The 20,762-nt window shown below is 37.1% G+C and overlaps 2 protein-coding genes across 2 annotated transcripts in view; one reads left to right on the top strand and one right to left on the bottom strand.

Moving 5' to 3' along the window:
• The first annotated feature begins 1,101 nt into the window (after positions 1 to 1,101).
• Positions 1,102 to 12,466, top strand: LOC121976895. The gene is made up of 5 exons (XM_042529295.1): positions 1,102 to 1,331; positions 4,887 to 5,140; positions 5,234 to 5,445; positions 10,972 to 11,236; positions 11,996 to 12,466. Exons 1-5 carry the CDS (start codon positions 1,241 to 1,243, stop codon positions 12,290 to 12,292), a joined length of 1,119 nt encoding a protein of 372 aa, XP_042385229.1. The 5' UTR covers positions 1,102 to 1,240; the 3' UTR covers positions 12,293 to 12,466.
• A 2,419-nt stretch (positions 12,467 to 14,885) lies between these two features.
• The window catches only part of LOC121976896 (guanine nucleotide exchange factor SPIKE 1-like), a 135,359-nt gene continuing 129,482 nt past the window's right edge, over positions 14,886 to 20,762 (bottom strand). The window contains exons 30-32 of the mRNA XM_042529296.1: positions 16,553 to 16,738; positions 15,513 to 16,487; positions 14,886 to 15,401 (exon numbers count right to left, since the gene is read on the bottom strand). Coding sequence (XP_042385230.1) covers positions 15,147 to 15,401; positions 15,513 to 16,487; positions 16,553 to 16,738 — 1,416 coding nt within the window. The 3' untranslated portion in view covers positions 14,886 to 15,146. The remainder of the gene's footprint in view (positions 15,402 to 15,512; positions 16,488 to 16,552; positions 16,739 to 20,762) is intronic.

A 20,762-nucleotide genomic window follows, 5' to 3' on the forward strand; every position in this document is an offset into this window, starting at 1 on the left:
CAATCGATTAGGGACCCTATTATGCTGATAAACATTATCCCGAATCGATTGCTATATTGTAAAAATTGATTAGGATAAACACATAAGGGCAAAATGGATATGAGATACATAATTTAGTAATTTTAAAACTTGGACACGTGATTTGGATATTCCAAAATTTTATCTATGTGGTTATGTAACTTGTTGTAAATTCTTTAATGATAAACTATAAAACAATTGGTGAAATATCACCATCGTGTAAACCCTAAATCTAGAGTTTGTTGTAGATTATGATGCCTATGCTTAAGTAAACCATTGGGTTCTCACTCACTTCCCATGACATACCTTGATTGTCTAAGTTAAGTTTTCATTAAGTACATTGATTAGAAAACGATATAATTTGATTCAAAAGCTTTTGAATGCCCTCTAAGCAAGCACACTCTAAACTTAACCATGATCTTTAATGGTTTGACAATATGATTTAAGTATTATTCGATGTCGAGACATCAAATATATAGGATTTACCGATCCAAATTTGATCAAACCAATATAAGTCGAAAGCTTAATAACTCGATCTACAGTCTAATTTATAGAATATAAAGGGTTATTTAAGTATTAAATTATGAATGAAGTCCTATTTTGATAATTTCTGAAAGAGAGATATTCTTTTAACAAGAAGAAGAGTGTTATTGTGCCAAACTCCTGTTCGCGGCTCTCACAGATATCTGAGTGGCCAAATCATTTTCGGACGGTCTACACATCCAATTAGAGATGGGAGTCGGACACCATATCAATTCTATATTCCCATTAACCAGGATACTCTTAATTGTTTACCAATCTTAAATTGATCCAAGGATGAAACTGAAAAACTATGAATATTTTAGAGTTCCATTAAAATTTACCATTTCAAGAAAAATAAACAGATTGAATAATAATGCGTATAAATAATGACGTAGAGTGAATCAGATGACTACAAGTGAATGTGATTACTTTTTGGGATTGACTTTGGGCCTGCAGCTTGGCCACTTGCCACCGCTCACACCCAGCGTCCCGATCAAAATTATAATCTGACGGTCACAATTCAGCCGTTATGACGTTATTACGAGTGGTCTATCCGTTGATTTATTTTTTTTTTGGACAAAGATCTGGTCTCGATAAATAAGGGGACGCAGGTGAAGCCTGAAGGGGGATTGTCGATCTTTGTCTCAGCGACTGAAGTCGTCAACGGGGTGGGAGGAAGGGAAGTAGAGACAGCGAATCCATGGCGGGCCCTTCGCGGAAGATTTCGGCGGCATCAGCTCGATCTCACACTCGGAAGAAGGCGCGCGGTGGTTCCTCTTTCTTCCATCGAGGTATCCCTCTTTCGATCGGATTGAATACATCATTTTTTTGGTGTGTTTTGTGTTTTGTGCAAGCTTCGTTTTTGTCACTTCTCGTGACGGAACATACTAAAAAGATGCAACTTGTTCACCCCGTTGTTTCGAATTGGTTTCTGTTGTGGATCGAGGTTGTGGCTTGTCAATCGGTGTAGATTCCATGACGAAACATCTATTTCTATTGCCTGTACGTTTCGTCTTGTTCATTCGAGACCGTGAGTTGGAACTTAACTAGTTCGGAAATGCTATTGATGGACCTTTAGGTTGATTCTAATTTGCCAGCCATGTCTTCTTTCCCATTCTTCTGATTGATGGATACTCAGATCTGTGAGATGCTTGTGTACATTTCTTTAAATATTTGCTTTGAAGCACATCCTTCGAGGTCTTTATCCAGTAAGTTTCATGTTGGATATTATGTTTGCTCAAAATAAAAACAGATTTTTTGTGGATATGTAAGGATTGCGATGTCTGATTCCGTGAGTAAAAGTATAATACTTCTAAATTGATCTAAAATGATGAAATCCCGTTGAAATTTGGAAAAGATGCTAGATTCCCAGAGACATTATGACAAACTAAATTTAAGGAACAGATGCTGGATCCCTCATGTAAGATTGAACTGCTGATTCCACAACAACTTAACTGTATAGGTGATTCTGATGATACAATTGCTTAGAACTTGTGTTTTCAGATCTTCATTATCATCACCATCATCATCATTATCAAGCCATATATGTTGCAACTAGTAATATTCAAATTAGTTAAATCATCTTTATTTGATTTTTTTTTTGTCACCGTCTCTACATCTCTGTTATTTTAATATATGTAACTATGTCTAATAGAATTTATTGTTGTCTTTGATCATACCCATACCGTCTCAATCTATTTCTTCCCATTTTATTATGTACTGGAATTACACAATTGCTCTTGAATATCATTGTCAAGTACTTTTTTTTTCTTTCTAGTTTCTCCACAATCATAATATTGTAAAATTTTCCTCATCCAACCCTACGCCTAACAGGTGCATACGACAACCTTGCTTATTGGTCATTTGGCTTGACAAATGCATACAATGATCTTAAGTCGGGTGGATGATCTAGTGCATAACTAACGTTGCTTGCCTCATGTTCAACCTTGTGCCAACCACTCAAATAGCAACCTTGTTTATTGGCCATCTACTCTCGACAAGTGAATAGAGAGACCTTAAGCTGTTGGATTGATTTGACCAAATTTTGTGTCTAATCCTACCCTAGAGGGTGTGTATAGCGACCACACTTAATGGTCATTTCCCCTCCGTGTACATACAACAACCTCAATTTGTTGAGCCAGTCAAGTACGCACCTAACATAGTATCTTGCATCCAACCCTGCATTTAGATAGTGCTTAGAATGACCATACTTATTCAATGTATCAACCAAAGTTAGGTTAAGGATTGCCTTACAACCATGAATTGATAAGTGCATATTTTGCCCATCGCTCGACATATATGTTTAGGTGACCTTGCTAGGTTGGCGGTAAAGTACAACATATGGTAGTGATTTCATGTTTAACCTTTCGCTCTTTGATGCCAATAGTGACTCTACTATTCAACATACCACGTAAGCTAGGATAAGGATTCTCTAGGGATGAAGACATTTTCATAAAAATCGAAAGGTTTATTGTGAGTATTTCTTCTTCATTTTGCATTCATTTTTTTCGTAGATTACAAATATTCCATGTTTGCATGATATTTATTTCTATGCTCTATTTGAGAGTCATACTCAAATTCCCTATCTTTTTATATTAATTATGGATGAACTCACGGGATACATCCAAGATATAGTACTACAGCTCATATTGCTTGTAGATGATATTGTTTTGGTAGATGAGACACGTGAAAGAGTATACGTTAAACATGAATCTTGGCGGGAAATGTTAGAAGTGAAAGGTTTTAGATATAGTAGAGTAAAGATAAAATACATGGAATTTAAGTCTAACAATATTAGACGTAATAAGACAATTGTTAAGATAGAAGATAATGAGTTATCTACAACTGAGAGTTTTAAGAGTATCTGCAGTAGGAGCTCCTTTGGCACATGGGATAAACCTCCCTCCCATAGTGGGAGGGAGGTTCGTCCTCAAACGATGGAGCGGCTAGGCCATGGATGTCTTTAGGGTGCCTGTGAGGAGGAGGAGGGAGGGGGGGGGGGGGGGTGATAGTAGGTCGCCTGGGGTGAGCGTTATCACCTTTTGCTCCAATTGTGAGGCAAACTCTCTTAATTAATGCATTGTATGTGAGACATGCCTAAGGTCATGGATGTCTTTAGCCCACAGGGAATCCGTGAGTTGGGTTTTTTTTGAGAGAGATTAAAGTTCTTGGTTATTTGGAAGTATGGAGAGTCCATGTGAACCTTGTTAGTCACTGGAGGCCATGCTCCTTTTGACCAAGATGGTGGTATGAAAGGCATGCCTAAGGTCATGGATGTCTTCAGTCAAGAAGGGTTTCCATTAGTTGAGGCATTGGATTTCTTTAAGAGATTAAGTGTCTGGTTATTTGGAAGGAGCAAGAGCCCGTGTGGGTATGTGAGGCATGCCTAAAGGTCATGGATGTCATCTGCCTGGAGGGGCTTCCATGAGTTGAGGCATTTGTTTTCTTTGAGAGATTTAAGTGAGATGGTGTAGACTAGGCATCCAATTCAGCCCAACTTCTGCTATTAATTATTAGATTACAATATGTAGTAAACTTCAAAATTCTATTATCCTTTTCATTTTTTTTCACCAAATCTAAAACTTTCATGTGTGCTTAAATTTCATTATTTGGCATTCACTTGCACAACAGAAATATATTGCCTCTGCAAATTTTCTTTTGCTTCATTTGACTTCATGATATTTTTGTGCTAAGTGCATGCATGTGCTTTTCTTTTTCTTTCTTTGTTTCAGCATTTGTTTCCACACTTGCTGTTGCAGCTTTCATTTGTGCAGTGCTTAATATTTCATGTTTTTGATTCAAAGATATGTCACATGACCACTGAAGCATTATAGAACCTTCTTTTTTGAACTGGAGGTACTATTCAATCGTAACTATGAGAGTACATTCATAGATATTGTTAAAATTAGGTGGCAGATCTTTCCTAAACAGCAATTCCTTCCTATGATGTCTTTCATATTGTGTTTCAGTTTATGCTAGTGATTTGACTCTTTTAGTGGACACTGTGATAATGATACTGTATGTTCTGTAAGTTTTCATGTAATTCACACTCATGCAAATTAAATCTTGGAAAGTGGGTTAAAATAACTTTGGAAATCTTAAGTAAAAAAAATGTTTCTTTGAAAAATTACTTTCCAGTTCTTTGGAAATAACCTTCCTGATAACTGATAAAATTTGTGTCATTTTTAAATTCTAAAATTCATTATTGCTTCTTAAAAGACAAAATTTTCCATATAACAGAGGAACATAAATAACATGTTTTGGAATCAAGCATTTCTGTTCTTTGGTTCTGAACTGTTTCCTTTATTACTTCTTAAATTGACTAAAAACTGAATATGTCAATACAGGAATGTTGAAGACACTTTCATCTGTTCTATTCATTGGCATAATAGCCTGGTCATATCAAGCAATTCAGCCTCCACCTGCTAAGATTTGTGGTTCCCAAGATGACCCTCGTGTTACTGCACCCAGAATTAAACTCAAAGATGGAAGGCATTTGGCCTACTTGGAGAATGGTGTTCCAAAGGAAACTGCCAAATACAAGATTGTGTTCATCCATGGTTTTGACTGTTGCAGATATGACATCTTCTCAATATCTCCAGTATTGATCATCTTTCTATGTCTTTTAGTTTTCCAAATATTCTCCTATGAGATATTTGGCCAGTTGTAAGGGTTATGGATTGTGTATTTTCAGGCACTGATTGAAGAACTAGGGATTTATCTACTGTCATTTGATAGAGCTGGATATGGAGAGAGTGACCCTAACCCAAAGATGACAGAAAAAAGCACTGCATTAGATATTGAAGAGCTGGCAGATCAGTTAGGACTTGGAACCCAATTTTTTGTAATTGGGTTTTCAATGGGAGGAGAGATTGCTTGGACCACTCTTAAGTACATTCCACACAGGTATGAACCAGTCAGTTCAACTAGTTTATGAATGGTTTTCTTATTGTATTCTAGCAACTATGTGCTTTTTAACAATGGGAAGCCTTACAAGAATCATTTCTCCTTTGTACATCTTTTCTCTCCAAATAGGATTTTTTTTCTTGGCTTCTAACTACATAGCGTTCTATATTCTATAACAGATGCTATGTTAAAGGCTTAAAGTCTAAACATCCAAACTCTTTAAACTTTGGAACTTCTATGGCTCTCACTTTTCCTTGATATTCTATGATACTAAAACCATACCTAACTGCATACCTACCATTATAATTTTGATAAAGGACACAGTAATTTAACATAGTATCTATTATGGGCCTTTTTGTGAATAACATATATTATAGTGATTAAATGTAATATTACAATGATGAATGATAGATATAAGCAAAATACCTTACGATGATGAATGGTAGAAATAAGCAAAATACGTAATTAAAACCTATATTTTGTCATGATATTAGAGTCATCCCGTGATACCCTAAGTCACATCAATCTCCTCTTTCCCGCTCCTTTCTCCTACACTCTTGAGACAATGACACCGTCTAATGATAACGGCAAGCCTCATGTGTTTTCAATATGTGCAACGAGATTTAAATTCTCATGCTATCCCTCTTCATCTTCCACCTTTGAATTTTTCTCACCCTCTCTCATTTTCAAACAATGCTTTGAATTTTTATCCAATACCAACCTCTCGTCGATAAATATCCACACGCGTAACACCCTTTACACTGTCCCACTACATGACTGCTCACCCATTGTAGTCCTGTCGGCAACCTCTACATCGTCTCCTCTCATACGTATATTATCTGCATTGATTGCCTCCGCGATGCCACTATGTGCAGATCTCAGTCTCCCGTCTAAATTTGGGCTAGCCCCTCCATAGCTATAGTGAATCTTGATTAAAAAAACTTCTATTTAAAAATCTATCAATCAAATGTCAAGTTCCTTAACAACATCATATAATCCTTAAACTTTTCTAGTCCCATGAGTATTACCATAGAAAAGTTTAATTGAAGAATTATGATTTATGGGTTGCAACCTAGTCCATTAGAGAAAGGGAGCCTTGGCGCAACAGTAAAGTTGTTGTCATGTGATCAAAATGTCACATGTTCGAATCCTGGAAACAACCTCTTGCAAAAAGTAGGGTAAGACTGCGTACAACGGATCCTTTCCCGACCCTGCATGGAGGGAGCTTCGTGCACCGGGCTGTCCTTTTTTTAACCTAGTCCATTAGAGTCTCATAGGAGCAAGTGTGATGCTTTGTTGCTTGCACTCCTCTGGTAACCATAGCTAGTAGTAGCTTTATGGTCAAGGGTCGATTCTCAGGAACTGACGATCTGGGGTTTACCCCACCATACGCCTATGGCCATGTACCTGCATTTACCTCCCTTCATATCCGTGGGGCCGACACTAGGGGGGCCGTTAAGGTAGCGGATCTATCTTTTTTTTTATAAGCATCTTTCAATAATTCTTCTCATGCTCAGAGACAAATATCACATGTATTAGTGGATTCGAGGCTATTATTTTTCTAAAATTTCCTCTTAATCACATAAGATGTAAGGGCCATGTATATCATTTTGACCAACTCCTCATCTTTATGTTTCTTTGCACAATTCAGCTAGTGTTGGAACTCATGATGACGTAAATTTTGGGAGGCACCTTCATTATGTTAACATGAGAATGCCGAGGACATCTACGAGCTTTGTGGCACCATCTAACTCTTCAGTGAGTGGGTATCCAGAGGATTTCATGACAATAAAGGCCACTAGATGAGTTGCTCAGGCTGTAATAGTTGACACATTAAGCCTAAATGTACACACTTCGGCAAATTAGGGTATATCAGGGACTTATGCTATGCTTTTCATGGCTATCTACTAGGCTATCCTTTTCATTTAACTGTAGCTACTCAGAATCGTTCATCTTCTTGATTCCCTTTGGCTTTAGCTTGACTGTCATAGTTCCTATTGAGAAGTATACCTGCCTTCCTCAGCACCAAACTTCCAAAGATGTCACCTATCATAAAGAGGCATACTTACTGCATTATGATATATTACATTAACCCTTCTATTTGAATCCTTGACTCAATGCCTTTGGTCACATTTGGTAACATCTATTTATTTCCCACACTTACATCACTCAATTCACGTACAAATATCATACTTTGAAATACATTGGCAAAAGGCATTGGGTGGCTTTTGTTACTCCATCTTTGCCATTTTTCTCTATTCGTGTGGTTGATTTCCCTTTAAATTTATTATTAGTTACTAAGCTTGCTAAATTTTTACATTTCTGGACAATATTTAATAACTACTCTATTTTTATTCTAGATTAGTGAATGAGAAAGGTGATTAGCAACAAGCATGAAACTTGGGGGCTAAATCAACTATCTGCACCATATTCTTGTGGTTGAACACACTCATACACACTCATCTTTCTCTTTAAACTCGCTTTGGTCATCTGAGTATTCCTATTATTCAGAAGATGATTTCTAGTTTGTCTCATATTAAGTATTGAGAGTTAGTTGTATCGATTAGGCAAACATCTTTGGTTTGTATTTCCCAATATCCATAAATATGCTTGTGCATCGTCTTCTTTAGTTCATTGTGATATTAGGATTTTAGTAGGGTGTATTCCAATCTTGGTTTTAAATAGTTTATTACTTTTATTATGATTATTCAAATATAATTTTCTTTTTTCTTGAAAAAAGTTTGTTCTAAAGTCTACTCTTATTTCTTCCTTTCGTTGAGATATGAATCCACTCAAACACTTCTCATTAACATGGTGCATGTTATCTTATAAACCATATGATTTCTTCTTTGTAGTTAGGTGCTTTTTACTATTTCATAAACCCAAGCTATTTTAGTATATTTGTTTTATTCATTTCTTATCTCTCTTCATAAATAAATTTAGAGTACTCTAATGTATCTTCCTTCACCATTCTTGGATATAAAAAGAGGAACTATTGGTACTCTCTTAAGGTATGTGTTTTTGTTTCTATCGATGTCGCTTTCTTTGAATCCACCCCATTTTTCATACTTTTCATATGCTTCTAAGTGTATGACTGAAGTGCCTCTAGTTTTTTTGTTTTGCCTTTATCATTCCATTACCTTTTCTTACTAGCTTGCTCACACTAAAGCTCTCATTGTTGAGGACTTATATAGTACACGACCATAAGTTTCCGTATTCACTCAACACCATCTCTTATCTCTTATTCTATATTCAAACTTTGACTTGGATCTTTGTATTTTTCTTTGAAAAGGTACTCATAACTCTTCTACCTATTATTATTTTTTCTTGTTTCCAATCTTATGTTGCATGCATATGTTAAAATATGCTTCAATGTTGGGTGACTCTGATAGTTTAACCAAGGTTTAGTCTTTGACTGAAATGATACTGATTTAGTATTGTGCCAACATTTTGATGCATGATACCGATAATGGATTAGAGGTTGAAGGGGGAAGGAGATAGAGTAGAGGAAGGAGACATTGTTGGTACCAAGTGGTATCAAGTTTCGATAATTTTGTAGAACGATACATTTCAACTGTTTCTCCCAGCATAGTACGAGATTTCAAATCATGATTTTAACCCCCTTCCTCCTTTGTTCCTTGCGACATGACTTCACAACTTCCACCTAATTCAATCACATGTCTTGCTTTGGTTGGGACTAACTCAACTCATATCAAGGTTTCCGACCTTGTCTCCATGCTACCTAATTATTTTATCTTTATGTCTTCTTTGGTTCCTTTTGATTCAAATCATATTTTGAACATATAAATCTGAATATAATTAAATTTTGGCTACCTAAAACTTTATATGTATATATTTGACTTTGAATAATCATATCACATGTTCTAAACTTTGTAGGTGACATTCTTAAGATTGTTTTCACATCCAAATAGATATACTATGGCCAAAGAGGTACAAACATCACATTTTAGTACTACATAGGAGTTGCTACCATTTCCTTTAGTGAGCCCACAATAGGTTGCACACGATTATTCACAATGAAGAGATCATCTTCAAGCATTATGGATCAATTGAAGGTTTAATGGTGGCTAAGAGATGCACATAATTAATAGTGACGAGTTATAATGGTGTATTTTGTCTCTATAATTGATCTCATCATATAATCTACCTTTTGCTTTTCTAAGATATCATATCCACTTTTAAAAGGATATAATATTATGATCTAGATTGCTTAATTGTGGAGGAAATTGTCCAATGTGCATTATGTACACTATAATATAAAGACCTCGATTGTGACATAGGACCTTGCTTGGAGCATTCTTAAAATAGTAACAAATCATTATGATGGCCTGCCAATGACAATGGAAGTTGAAAAATTGACTGATATACAACGAATAAGATGTTATGCCTCTAGCATACCATTTTCTTCAAACACATAAGTATATATTTCCCTTGTGAGATATGTCTCCTAGTAAATGAGTGACTTTTATAACTAGAAAATATTTATGATCATCTAATCTTTAGTTTGAAAGTGCTGATAAAGATAAAATTTCAACCTTGTGATTCCTCATCTCGCTTGATAATGTTAACTATATAAACAATAAAAAGAATGCTTTTTCAAACTGAGAGGTAATATGAAATGAATGATGTGAAATACTCCTAGTGATACCAACTAGAGATGACCAAAACTATATTTTCCAATTCATGTTCTAGGAATTTATTTCAATCCACGCAGAAGATTTTCAATTTTACACACTAAAAACCATACTCTGGATGAGCAATATATCAGTTGCTCCTAGCGGTTGGCTATAAGTTGACCCCGTGATTTACCTTCCTTCATATAACCTGGGGACGGGCTGTGAGGGGTGCAGGGGATGTTGTAATAGCAGGCAACTGAAGATTTGCTATAAGAAAAGTGCTTTGTTCAGTGCAAAGCTGTCATCTCATTTATCATAGTTCTTCTGAAATCTTAGAAGAATCTAAAGATGAAATAAAATAGACAGATGAGGAAAAATAAGAATGTAATGAGAAAGGATGTAAGGTGGTGCATTTATGAGTAATTTTCCTTTCAGCATAGAAAGGTTAAGATTAGAAGTAGGCCTGAGTCATGGAGGGTTCTAGTAGGGTACTAGGATTGTGAAGAGTGATTATAATAGGCTTGGATCATGGTCATCTGTTATAGGTTTGTGATGGTAGAGTTTATGATGTTTAGTCGTTCTAAAGTAGAAGATGGTTGGACATGCACAGTATAGCAAATACCTCAGCTATAGACATATTTGGTAGGTGTGGTAGAGAAAAAGCAAAAAGAGTGAACACAATTAAATTACAATCAAGTCTCAACGAAGATAAATGATAGTCTAAGTAGACGATGATTACATACTATTTTCTTTTTCTTAGTAGAGCAATATCTATAGACATATTTTTTTTTTAGTAGAGCAATATCTTTCTTATCTGGTAATTTATGTTTTGGCCTTTCTAGTGAAACATCTAACTTCTTTTGACATCTTCCATTGCACATATTAACAGGCTTGCTGGAGCTGCAATTGTCGCCCCTGCTTTCAATTACTGGTGGCATGGTTTTCCTTCCAATTTAACTACAGAAGCTTATAACCTGTTGTTCCCACAAGATAAATGGGCACTTCGAGTAACTCATTATGCTCCTTGGTTAACATACTGGTGGAACACTCAAAAATGGTTTCCTGGATCAAGTCTTATATATAAACGTACTGATAGTCTTTCACCTTCAGATCTAAAGGTTTCACCAAAACTTGCATCTAGAGAAAAATATAGGGTAATACAATCTTCCGTATATTCTTCTCCATTTATATCCCTTAGCACTAGGCACTGGCTTCTAGCTCATTTATGGTTCTTTCATGATTGAAATTGCTTTGATTTATTTATTTTCTCTTTAATGGTTTGATTGTTTTGTGATAATAATAGTAATCATCTCCTCCGGGGATAGCTATGTTGAGTCGTTCTCTAAATTCTATCATCAAATTTGAACTAAATTTTCTCTGTTGCGCTGGGACTTGACATACTTTAGATTCCTATACACAAGCATCTTGTATATATGTAATATAAAGATGATTAGTACTAACAAATGTGAATCTGGATGATTTAACATACTAAATATAGAAAAAAGGGAATATATCTTTATATTATCGCAGAGAGAAGATTTTGCTTAAGCTAGCACAGATGCTATACTTTGTTTATCTTTCACCCGGCTGTGATACATGATACTTGCATTTGCCTCTTATATTTTAGCAATCTTTTACCATAAGGGCATATTTGTTTTGATTGCGCTTCGTGAACCTTTGTCTCCTAATGTGCATCACTGTTAACTTTTTCTTTGCCAATTTTAAGAATTACAATGATGCCTTAAGCTTGCTGTGTAAATGACCAAATTGTTAGGCCACTCCCATTATTTGGAGGTCTTTATTTTGTCTATTTTCTAGTTTTCTAATCACATACAAAGTCCAAGCATCCCTCAAAGTTAGATTTTGTCGAAGCAACAGTTTGGCTGATACAACTGTGTATATCTGCATTCTAGGCAGAAATAAGGCAGCAAGGAGAATATGTCTCTCTTCATCGTGACCTGATGCTTGGCTTCCAGTGTTGGGAGTTTAGCCCATTGGAACTCGATAACCCCTTTCCTAATAATGAAGGATCTGTTCACTTGTGGCATGGCGTAGAGGATCGCATTGTGCCAGTGATGTTATCACGATACATCAGCCAAAAGCTATCCTGGGTTCACTACCATGAGCTTCCAGATGCAGGCCATATGTTCCCTGTCGCAGACGGCATGAGTGATGCTATCGTTAAGGCTCTTTTGCTGGGAAACAATTAACTTTTGCACATCTCCAGAGTCGATTTCAATTTCCTTTCATGTCAAAAAGTTAAAATGGTGAGCAGTCCAATTTCCCATATCACTAGTAAATGTATTTGTTTTCAGGGTGTTAATTACTGTAAAATATTGCCCAGAAAAAAAGACAAATTTTGGAGAATGACTGGATTATTTTTAGCATGAGTATTTCAAGGGAAGTTGTATCATGGTATTTTGATCAGTAATATATATTTGTTTCCCAAGGCACGTTTAGTTTATCGATAGTTGAGATGGTGTCTCGATGAGAAGACCTGAAAAATTTCTTTTATTGATTTCCTATTCAACTTTGCATTGCACTGAATATATATATTTTTAAGCACGATGATATAATTGAATAGGGTTAGGGGCTCTTCTAGTGAGGGTTAAGGGTTATGTTGACCATACTAGGAATAAACTTGAATTTGATTTGGATTTGTATTGTAATATTTTGTTCTTTTTTGGCATTTTAAACCTAGCATGGATTAGGGAAGTTTTGGTTTAGCTCATTTGGTAGTAAAAAGGTGAGTATCCCTCAGTTCATCCATAGGTTATGTAAAGAGAGGTAAATCACAGAATTAGTTTATAGCCGATCATCAAGTTGGCTAGGGATGAGAAGAGTTTATTTTTTTGAGGACATGCACTCGTCGAAAATTGATCTCTTACCCTATTATAATAAGTCTGTCATCCTCTAACTAACTGGACATTCAGTGGGAACATTCTTCTGATCTTCTTGCAACGCCACAAGGTGGAGGGAGAGATCTTCAAGCCTATTCCTTTCTCTTCAGGGTGACAAAAGTTGAATACGCTCACCCTCAGCGTCTCCGCCAACTTGTCCCAGGGCGAACATGGAGGAGGTAAATCACGGGCGGCTACTAGCCTTTGGAATAGTGACTAGCACATAAGGGAGATATTTACCTCGGCTTTGCCGAGATTCGAACCCCAGATTTCATGGTGGCAATACCTCATGTGTTAGACACTAGACCATCCCAAGGGAACCTATTCCTTTCTCTTCATGCAATGATACAAGGTGGAAGCAAGTTGTCTCAACCTTTCCTTCCATGCATGATTTTTATTAGGCGAAGTCCTTCATGATTTACCTCCCTTGTTTGAGGAGACCATTTTGAAGAGGCCATTGAGGTAATAGTTTCACCTTTACTGCCAATGATACAAGGTGGAAGAGGTCATCTTCCCATATAAGATCATGTGAAAGAGAAATATTCTCTATGTTTTTTTTATATAGTTGACATTAGGTATTTAGCTTATGTCAATTAATATTGGAGTGACCGATCTAACGCTATGATAATTTTTCATCGATTACTAGTGTAAATCGAAAAGTCCATCAATCTAATGTTCTTATGTGAATCGTCTACTAAAAAAAATCTATCTGTTAATTTATCGAAACTGAAATTTAATTCTTAAATACCTAAGAAATTAAGAAGACACCGCTGCCCATTGTCCCTCCCCTCTTCATGCAATGCAAAGAGGTCATTTTCCTTCTCTTATCCACGCGAGAACTCCAACTACGTGAAACTTCTATCTCAATGGAAGAACATTAACCTGGCAAATTACTTAACACTCTTCATATTATTTTAGATTTATATGGGTAGAGCTATTGTAATTTATAGATTCTCGATAAGATTATTATTTAGGTCAAAAGTAGATCAACCTAAGTCTTTATCCAAAATTTAAAGGTAACCCGACTCGAGCTTTCAGTAGGTCAGCTTAGAAAGTCCTTCTATATGAAGATAGGTTGACCTAAGATTTGGGGCAAAGGTTTCTCCTTGGAAGAGTGTTATCACAAATCAAAAGATATTATACATTAACGTCTTTTGTGCCTCATAAAAATTTTCCATTGGCCACAAAGATAAATTGAAAAGTACTAGCAACAAATGATTTATCAATCCATCGCTCTTATATCAACCGTCCATTAAAAAAAATTTATCTATTAATATATTAAATTTAAGACTCAATCCTTAAATATATGAAAAATTAAAAAGACATCCGTTGCACTATTACCCTAGAGAGAAGTCATATATATCATTGGTTCAAGCATATTGCATTCTGACTAGGAATATGGATCAAAGCCTTAGACTAGATGAATCCCTTGGTTGCCATCATTCTCGTAGAGCACCAACATAGAATAACACTCCGTCCAAACATCCTACATTCTTTTACCAGCTCTTATCCGGGTTTATGAAAATGCCTATAAATTCAAATCCACCTAAAATAAATAACCATTTAAATTCTTTTTTGAGAATGGAATTTACACTAATGGACGTACAATGTCAAGAGACAGACCTCAAGTCCTAAATGAGAATCTCTCCGAGTTAAAACTTCATATAATGATTTGAGCTGCTCTTTCTCTATTCTCTTGGGTTAACTTTGTTCTGACCGATGAATGGCAGGTTGGCTTTCTTACTGCAGCTAACAATACAAGTGATTTAAGCAATAATGATGTCGATCAAACAATTGTTATATTGATGACATCTATTAAGATAGTTCCTGCTCGTGGAGATTTTGGTCATAGAAGTTGAGGCTACTAAATGGAGAACATTAGACATTGAACACAGTTCTTCAATAGCAGAATTAACAATACAATGCTTCACAATAACGCCAAAAAGGGGCCTAATATTAACAATCAGTTTGAGAGAACTAACTAAACTACATAAATGGTTATCACCTAGCGGAAATATTTAGAAGAATAACATGGGAGAGAATGGAAAAGCGGGGTTCAAGTGGGAATAAAGAAAGCATATACAACAAAACTGCTACAAAAAAGAACATTGTTAGTAATAGAACACAAGCTGCGTGCAAACAGGTTACAGAAGAAAAGAGCTGGTCAAAGTTCAGAAAGGATGGCAGGAATGTAGTGTGATAGCTCAGCTGTAAGGGACTGGAACCCATTTACAAGCTGCGTGTGGAAGTCTTGATCTTCTTCGCCAATCAGTCTAAAATGTACTCGGATTGCCCGTTTGCAAACGGCCATAAATTCAAGAAGGGCCGCAATTAGTTGCTGCAATTCTTGTGATCGGAGCCTCGTGGCAGGCTCACCTGACAAAAAAGCTTTGCATACACTAAGGACTCCACTGTTCACCTGCATTACACAGTTCTAAACTGTGATAATGTGTATATGAAATGAAGCCTTGAAGAAAAAAAGAAAAGATTCTCACTTCCTACAGGATTTATAATAGCGAATTGTTATTACCTGCACTGCAACACTTCCTTGGAGTATCCTCTGTAGACTTTGGAGCCGTGGGAGTTGGTCGCTTTCTGAGCTACGTGGCTCTTCTAGCTCATTTCTTAGTGCAGCTGTCCTGGTTTCTATCATTCCAATAGCATTTTCTACTGGAGAGAACTCCAAGGATTCAGACTTAACAACCAAAAGCCTATTCACCAAAGCAGGAAAGGAACCCTCAGTTTGGAGCACTGTTCGTCTTTTCCATTGATCCTCTAGGCCTCCTTGTGTCTTCCCATTTTTAGTAAATGGGGTATCAAACAAGAACCTGTCAAAAACTTGGGTCCGCAGACTTCCAGTAGACAGAGAAAATATTCTCTCCCTTCTACTCTCGAGGTCCTCATCCTCCATAACAGGATCCACAGCTGTAATTTGTAGATAACAGACATCAGGTTGCAATTCTTCGGCATTGACTTGTCTAGAATCTGGTATAATATGCAGGGTATGGCTTCCAACAATTTTGGACTCATAAATGTGACTAAGTTTCTCCATTATGTCACCTAGACGAACATCTCGTGGCTCCCGATACACATACTCCTTTCTGTCCAGCTTCCCAAACCAAGTTCCATAAAATCCAACTCGGTAGTAGGTGGCATCTATAAATGTTATGGGACTTGATTCCTGCTCGAGTATTGAATCATAGATACTGGAAAGGGATGTGTGACACTTGGCAAGTTGACCATAAGCCCTCCTGCTTTTATAGACTGGGATTATGAGTTCCAAAATGTTGGCACAAAAATGGTAAAGCTCTGCCTGTGAGAAAAGCTTGTTAGCAAGCTGAAGGTATTTAACTGCGGAATCCACAGTGAGTTTTGATGCACCATATCCTTCCACCTCGGCTGCAGATGAATCGGAGGCAACTGCATTGCTAACCATAGGGCAAATCTTAGACAAAGAAGCTACATGTTCTCTATTCCAAACTGCATCGTTCCTCCCGACAAGGGCCTAACCAAGGGAAAGTCATCAGACAAAACAAGCCAACCAAGGTAATCAACCGAAGGAACTCTCACCTGCAAAATGACACTAGCTACAGCTACTGCACATTGAGCTGCTTCCGCCCATGATTGCATCTCCTGATGAGCATCACATAGATGCAGCAACCACATAATGTGAAGATCGGGAACAGATGCATAAGCCATCGCAAGCTTATGATAGCTTTCAGCAGCTGCATATCTATCTACAGTCATAACAGAAGCCTGAAATTAATCCAAAATAACAAACGTCAGGAAAAGGATTACAAAAACTTAAAATTTGTTAAAGTTAACTGGTTGCTTACTTATTCCTAAAACTTGAGAAGCAAGCAAAAGAGTTAGTCATGACAATTATGGTTAACACTCCCCATTTACATATGGGAAAAATGGTTCAAATCCAACAAACGTCTCCAACTAATTAACAATATATGTTTCTTAATTACTAATATCTGACAAAACAGCTTTGAAATTCTAGAAAAAAGTGTCCCTTTCTTCTCCGGAGCTTTCTCATTAAATAGAATTGCTTTACAATTCATCTTTAGTAACAAAGTAAATATAGTTACCATATTAATTACTGATAATCTAATTTAAGTATGTACTAATTACAAATAATCTACTCTAGGTAATAATATATACACAGCTAATTAGCACAATTATGGCAAAGTAAATTCCATATTTGATAGGCCATAATATCTGCCATTGATATCCCCCCTCAAATTGATGCTGGATGATCAACAAGCATCAATTTGTCAATAAGAAAGTGATGACGATGTCGGGAGAGAGCTTTAGTAAACACATCAGCAATTTGGAATTCAGTGGTTATATGTGGAAGAGTGATGACACAAGCATCATATGCCTCACGAATAGAATGACAATCTACTTCGATGTGTTTGGTGCGTTCGTGAAATACTGGATTAGCAGCAATTTGAATAGCACTAGTATTATCTGCATGAAGTGGAGTAGGTTCAAGTTGGGAAAACCCAAGTTCACCCAACAATCCCCGAAGCCAAACTATTTCAGAACAAGCAGAGGACATAGCGCGATACTCTGATTCTGTGGAAGACTTAGACACCCGATCTTGCTTCTTACTTTTCCACGCAATAAGAGAGGTACCCAAAAACATGCACCAACCTGTAACTGAGCGTCGAGTATCAGAACAATCAGCCCAATCAGCATCACTATATGCAACCAAACGAATAGGAGAGCCCGCAGAGAAGAAAAGTCCCCGGGAAGAAGTGCCATGCAAATAGCGAATAATGCGTCGAACTGCAGCCAAATGAAGATGTGTAGGTGCTTGTAGAAATTGACTAACTTGTTGAACAGAAAAGGCAATATCAGGCCGGGTAATAGTCAGATAGTTCAAGCTCCCCACTAGTTGTCTATATAAAGATGGATCTGGGAGAAAATCACCCTCATCACGGCGATATTTAACGTTCACCTCTAAAGGATGATCAACAGAACGACCATCCTGTAGACCAGCCAAAGCCACTATCCCCTGAAGATATTTATGTTGGTGTAAGAAAATTCCAGCTGGAGTAGAGTGTACTTCAAGCCCCAAAAAATAGTGTAAAGATCCCAAGTCTTTCATATGGAAAGACCCCTGAAGATGCTCTTGAAGCTGAGAAATTAAGACAGAGTCGGACCCTGTAATAACAATATCATCAACATATACCAGGAGCAAGACGATTCCTTTTGCAGTTTTGCACAGGAATAAAGAAGAATCATACTGACTTTGGACAAAAGAGAAGTTAATAAGCGTAGAGCGGAACTTGTCAAACCAAGCACGTGGAGCCTGCTTTAAATCATAGAGTGAACGTTTTAGTTTGTAAACATCAGAAGAGGGTGTAGAAAATAATCCTGATGGTGGAGTCATATAAATTTCTTCCTTAAGATCTCCATGCAAAAAGGCATTTTTCACATCCATTTGTCGTAATGACCATCCCTTGGAAGCAGCAATAGCAAGGATAAGTCGCACTGTCGTCATCTTAGCTACAGGAGCAAATGTCTCCTCATAATCCACTCCATACTCCTGGCGATTACCAAGTGCCACCAGCCTTGCTTTATATCTATTAATTGAGCCATCAGATCGTAGCTTAATAGAATATACCCATTTACAACCAATGGGCTTAACACCACTTGGACAAGGAACAATATCCCAAGTGTGATTCTCCTGAAGAGCCTGAAGTTCATCCTGCATAGCTTTAACCCAACATGTCTGCTTAGTCGCAGAGGTAGGAACTGTAGTATCAGCTAAAGTGGCAGAAAAACTATATTTATCAGGAGGATGACGATTGCGAGAGGATTTTCGAAGAACCATTGGATTAGGATCGGGAAGAGTTTGTGATGGTGAGGTTTTTCGTCGTTGATATATAACGTCAGGTATAAAACGATCAGTTGATGGAGAGGTATCTTCAAAATGAGGAAGAAGAATACTTCCAGAAGGAGAAACATGTTGCGGAAAATAATACTCATACTCAAAGAAAATCACATTTCGGGAAATACGCAAACGATTAGCAATCGCATCATAACATAGAAAACCTTTTTGAACATTGTTGTAACCCATAAAAGCACACCGTACAGATTGAGCTGTAAGCTTGTGACGCTCATGAGATGGCAAGTGGACAAAACAAACACACCCAAATGTGTGCAACATGTGATAATCAGGATGCATACCGAAAAGACGATAGTAAGGAGAATCAAAATTCAGTTGTTGAGAGAGCAATCGATTAATCAAATACACAGCAGTAGACAAAGCTTCCACCCAAAATGTAGGCGGAACTGAGGACTCTAGGAGGAGTGTGCGTACCATATCCAATAAGTGATGATGTTTTCGTTCAGCCACCCCATTTTGCTGGGGAGTATAAGGACATGACCGTTGTGATAAAATACCTTTGTTTTGCAAAAGGGCTTGAAATTCATGTGATAGATATTCACCACCATTATCAGACCGTAAAATCTTAATGCATGTAGAGAATTGTGTCTCAATAAAAGCCAGAAATTTTTGAAAAACAGTGAACACATCAGCTTTACTACGTAGAAAATATATCCACGTGAATCGACTATAGTCATCAATAAACGTCACAAAATATCTATATTGTGCATGGGAAGTAACTGGAGTAATGCCCCAAACATCACTATGTATTATCTCAAAGCATGTTTTAGCACGACCACCATGAGTAGGAAAAGGTAGAACTTTACTTTTCCCAAGTTTACAAGTAGTGCAGGCAAGAGGTAATAGATGTTTAAAAGACTGAATGTTGTCACCAAGAAAGCCATTCTTCATTAAATTAGATAAAATCACATTATTCGGATGGCCCAATCGTTTATGCCAAATATCAGCCTTATTTGCAGTAACAATAGAAGAGAAGGACAAATTTCTAGGAACAGAAAACTGCAACGGAAATAATCTTCCCATTTTAGGCCCCTTCGCGATCACCTGACCCGACACCTGATCCTGTACAATACAACCATCACGAGAGAGATGTACATCACAATGATTATCCACCAACCAACAGAAATTAGATTTGTAGACAACCCAGGAGAGATAAATACATGACTAAAAGAAGACCCTATATCACCAATGGCTGTAATTGGAAGATTACTGCCATTAGCAATCTGAATATTTTGTGAGCCATTATACTGTCGTACATTATGCAACAGATCAGGTGACCCAGTCATATGATTGGACGCCCCAGAATCAACAATCCATGAAGAAGAAATATTCATACCTTGGCCCTGAAGAGTAAGAGTAGAAAAGGCTGTGAGAATCATCTGTTGGACCATCTCTAGCGTAAGAACAGATTGATTAGTGCCAGTGACTGTAGATGTAGGACCAATAACATTCAGATTTGGAATAGTAGCTTGAAAAGCTTGGGTTCGTCGATTTTCCGGACGTGTAGTGTTAGGACCAAAAGTAGCTAGAGGGGGGGGGGGTGAATAGCTCGTCGCGTGCTCGTCGCGTGCTCGTCGCTTGGCGTTGCTTGTTTCTTCAAGGATATGTAGCGGAAAATACAGAAACAAATACAACCACGCTAACACTAGGATTTTACTTGGTATCCACCTCCAAAGGAGGTGACTAATCCAAGGATCCACACCACGCACGCACCCTCCACTATGAAACACTCCTTTTCGGTAACTACCGAGGGCGGAGAAGCCCTACAAGACTCTCAGTACAAGAAGAAGAAAGGGTAGTAAAGATTAAGTAAAAGCTTACAAGAAATGCAGTGAAAAACCCTAACCCTAACTTCTT

The sequence above is a fragment of the Zingiber officinale genome, chromosome 4B (genome assembly GCF_018446385.1).
Source record: "Zingiber officinale cultivar Zhangliang chromosome 4B, Zo_v1.1, whole genome shotgun sequence".
NCBI classification, from domain to species: domain Eukaryota; kingdom Viridiplantae; phylum Streptophyta; class Magnoliopsida; order Zingiberales; family Zingiberaceae; genus Zingiber; species Zingiber officinale.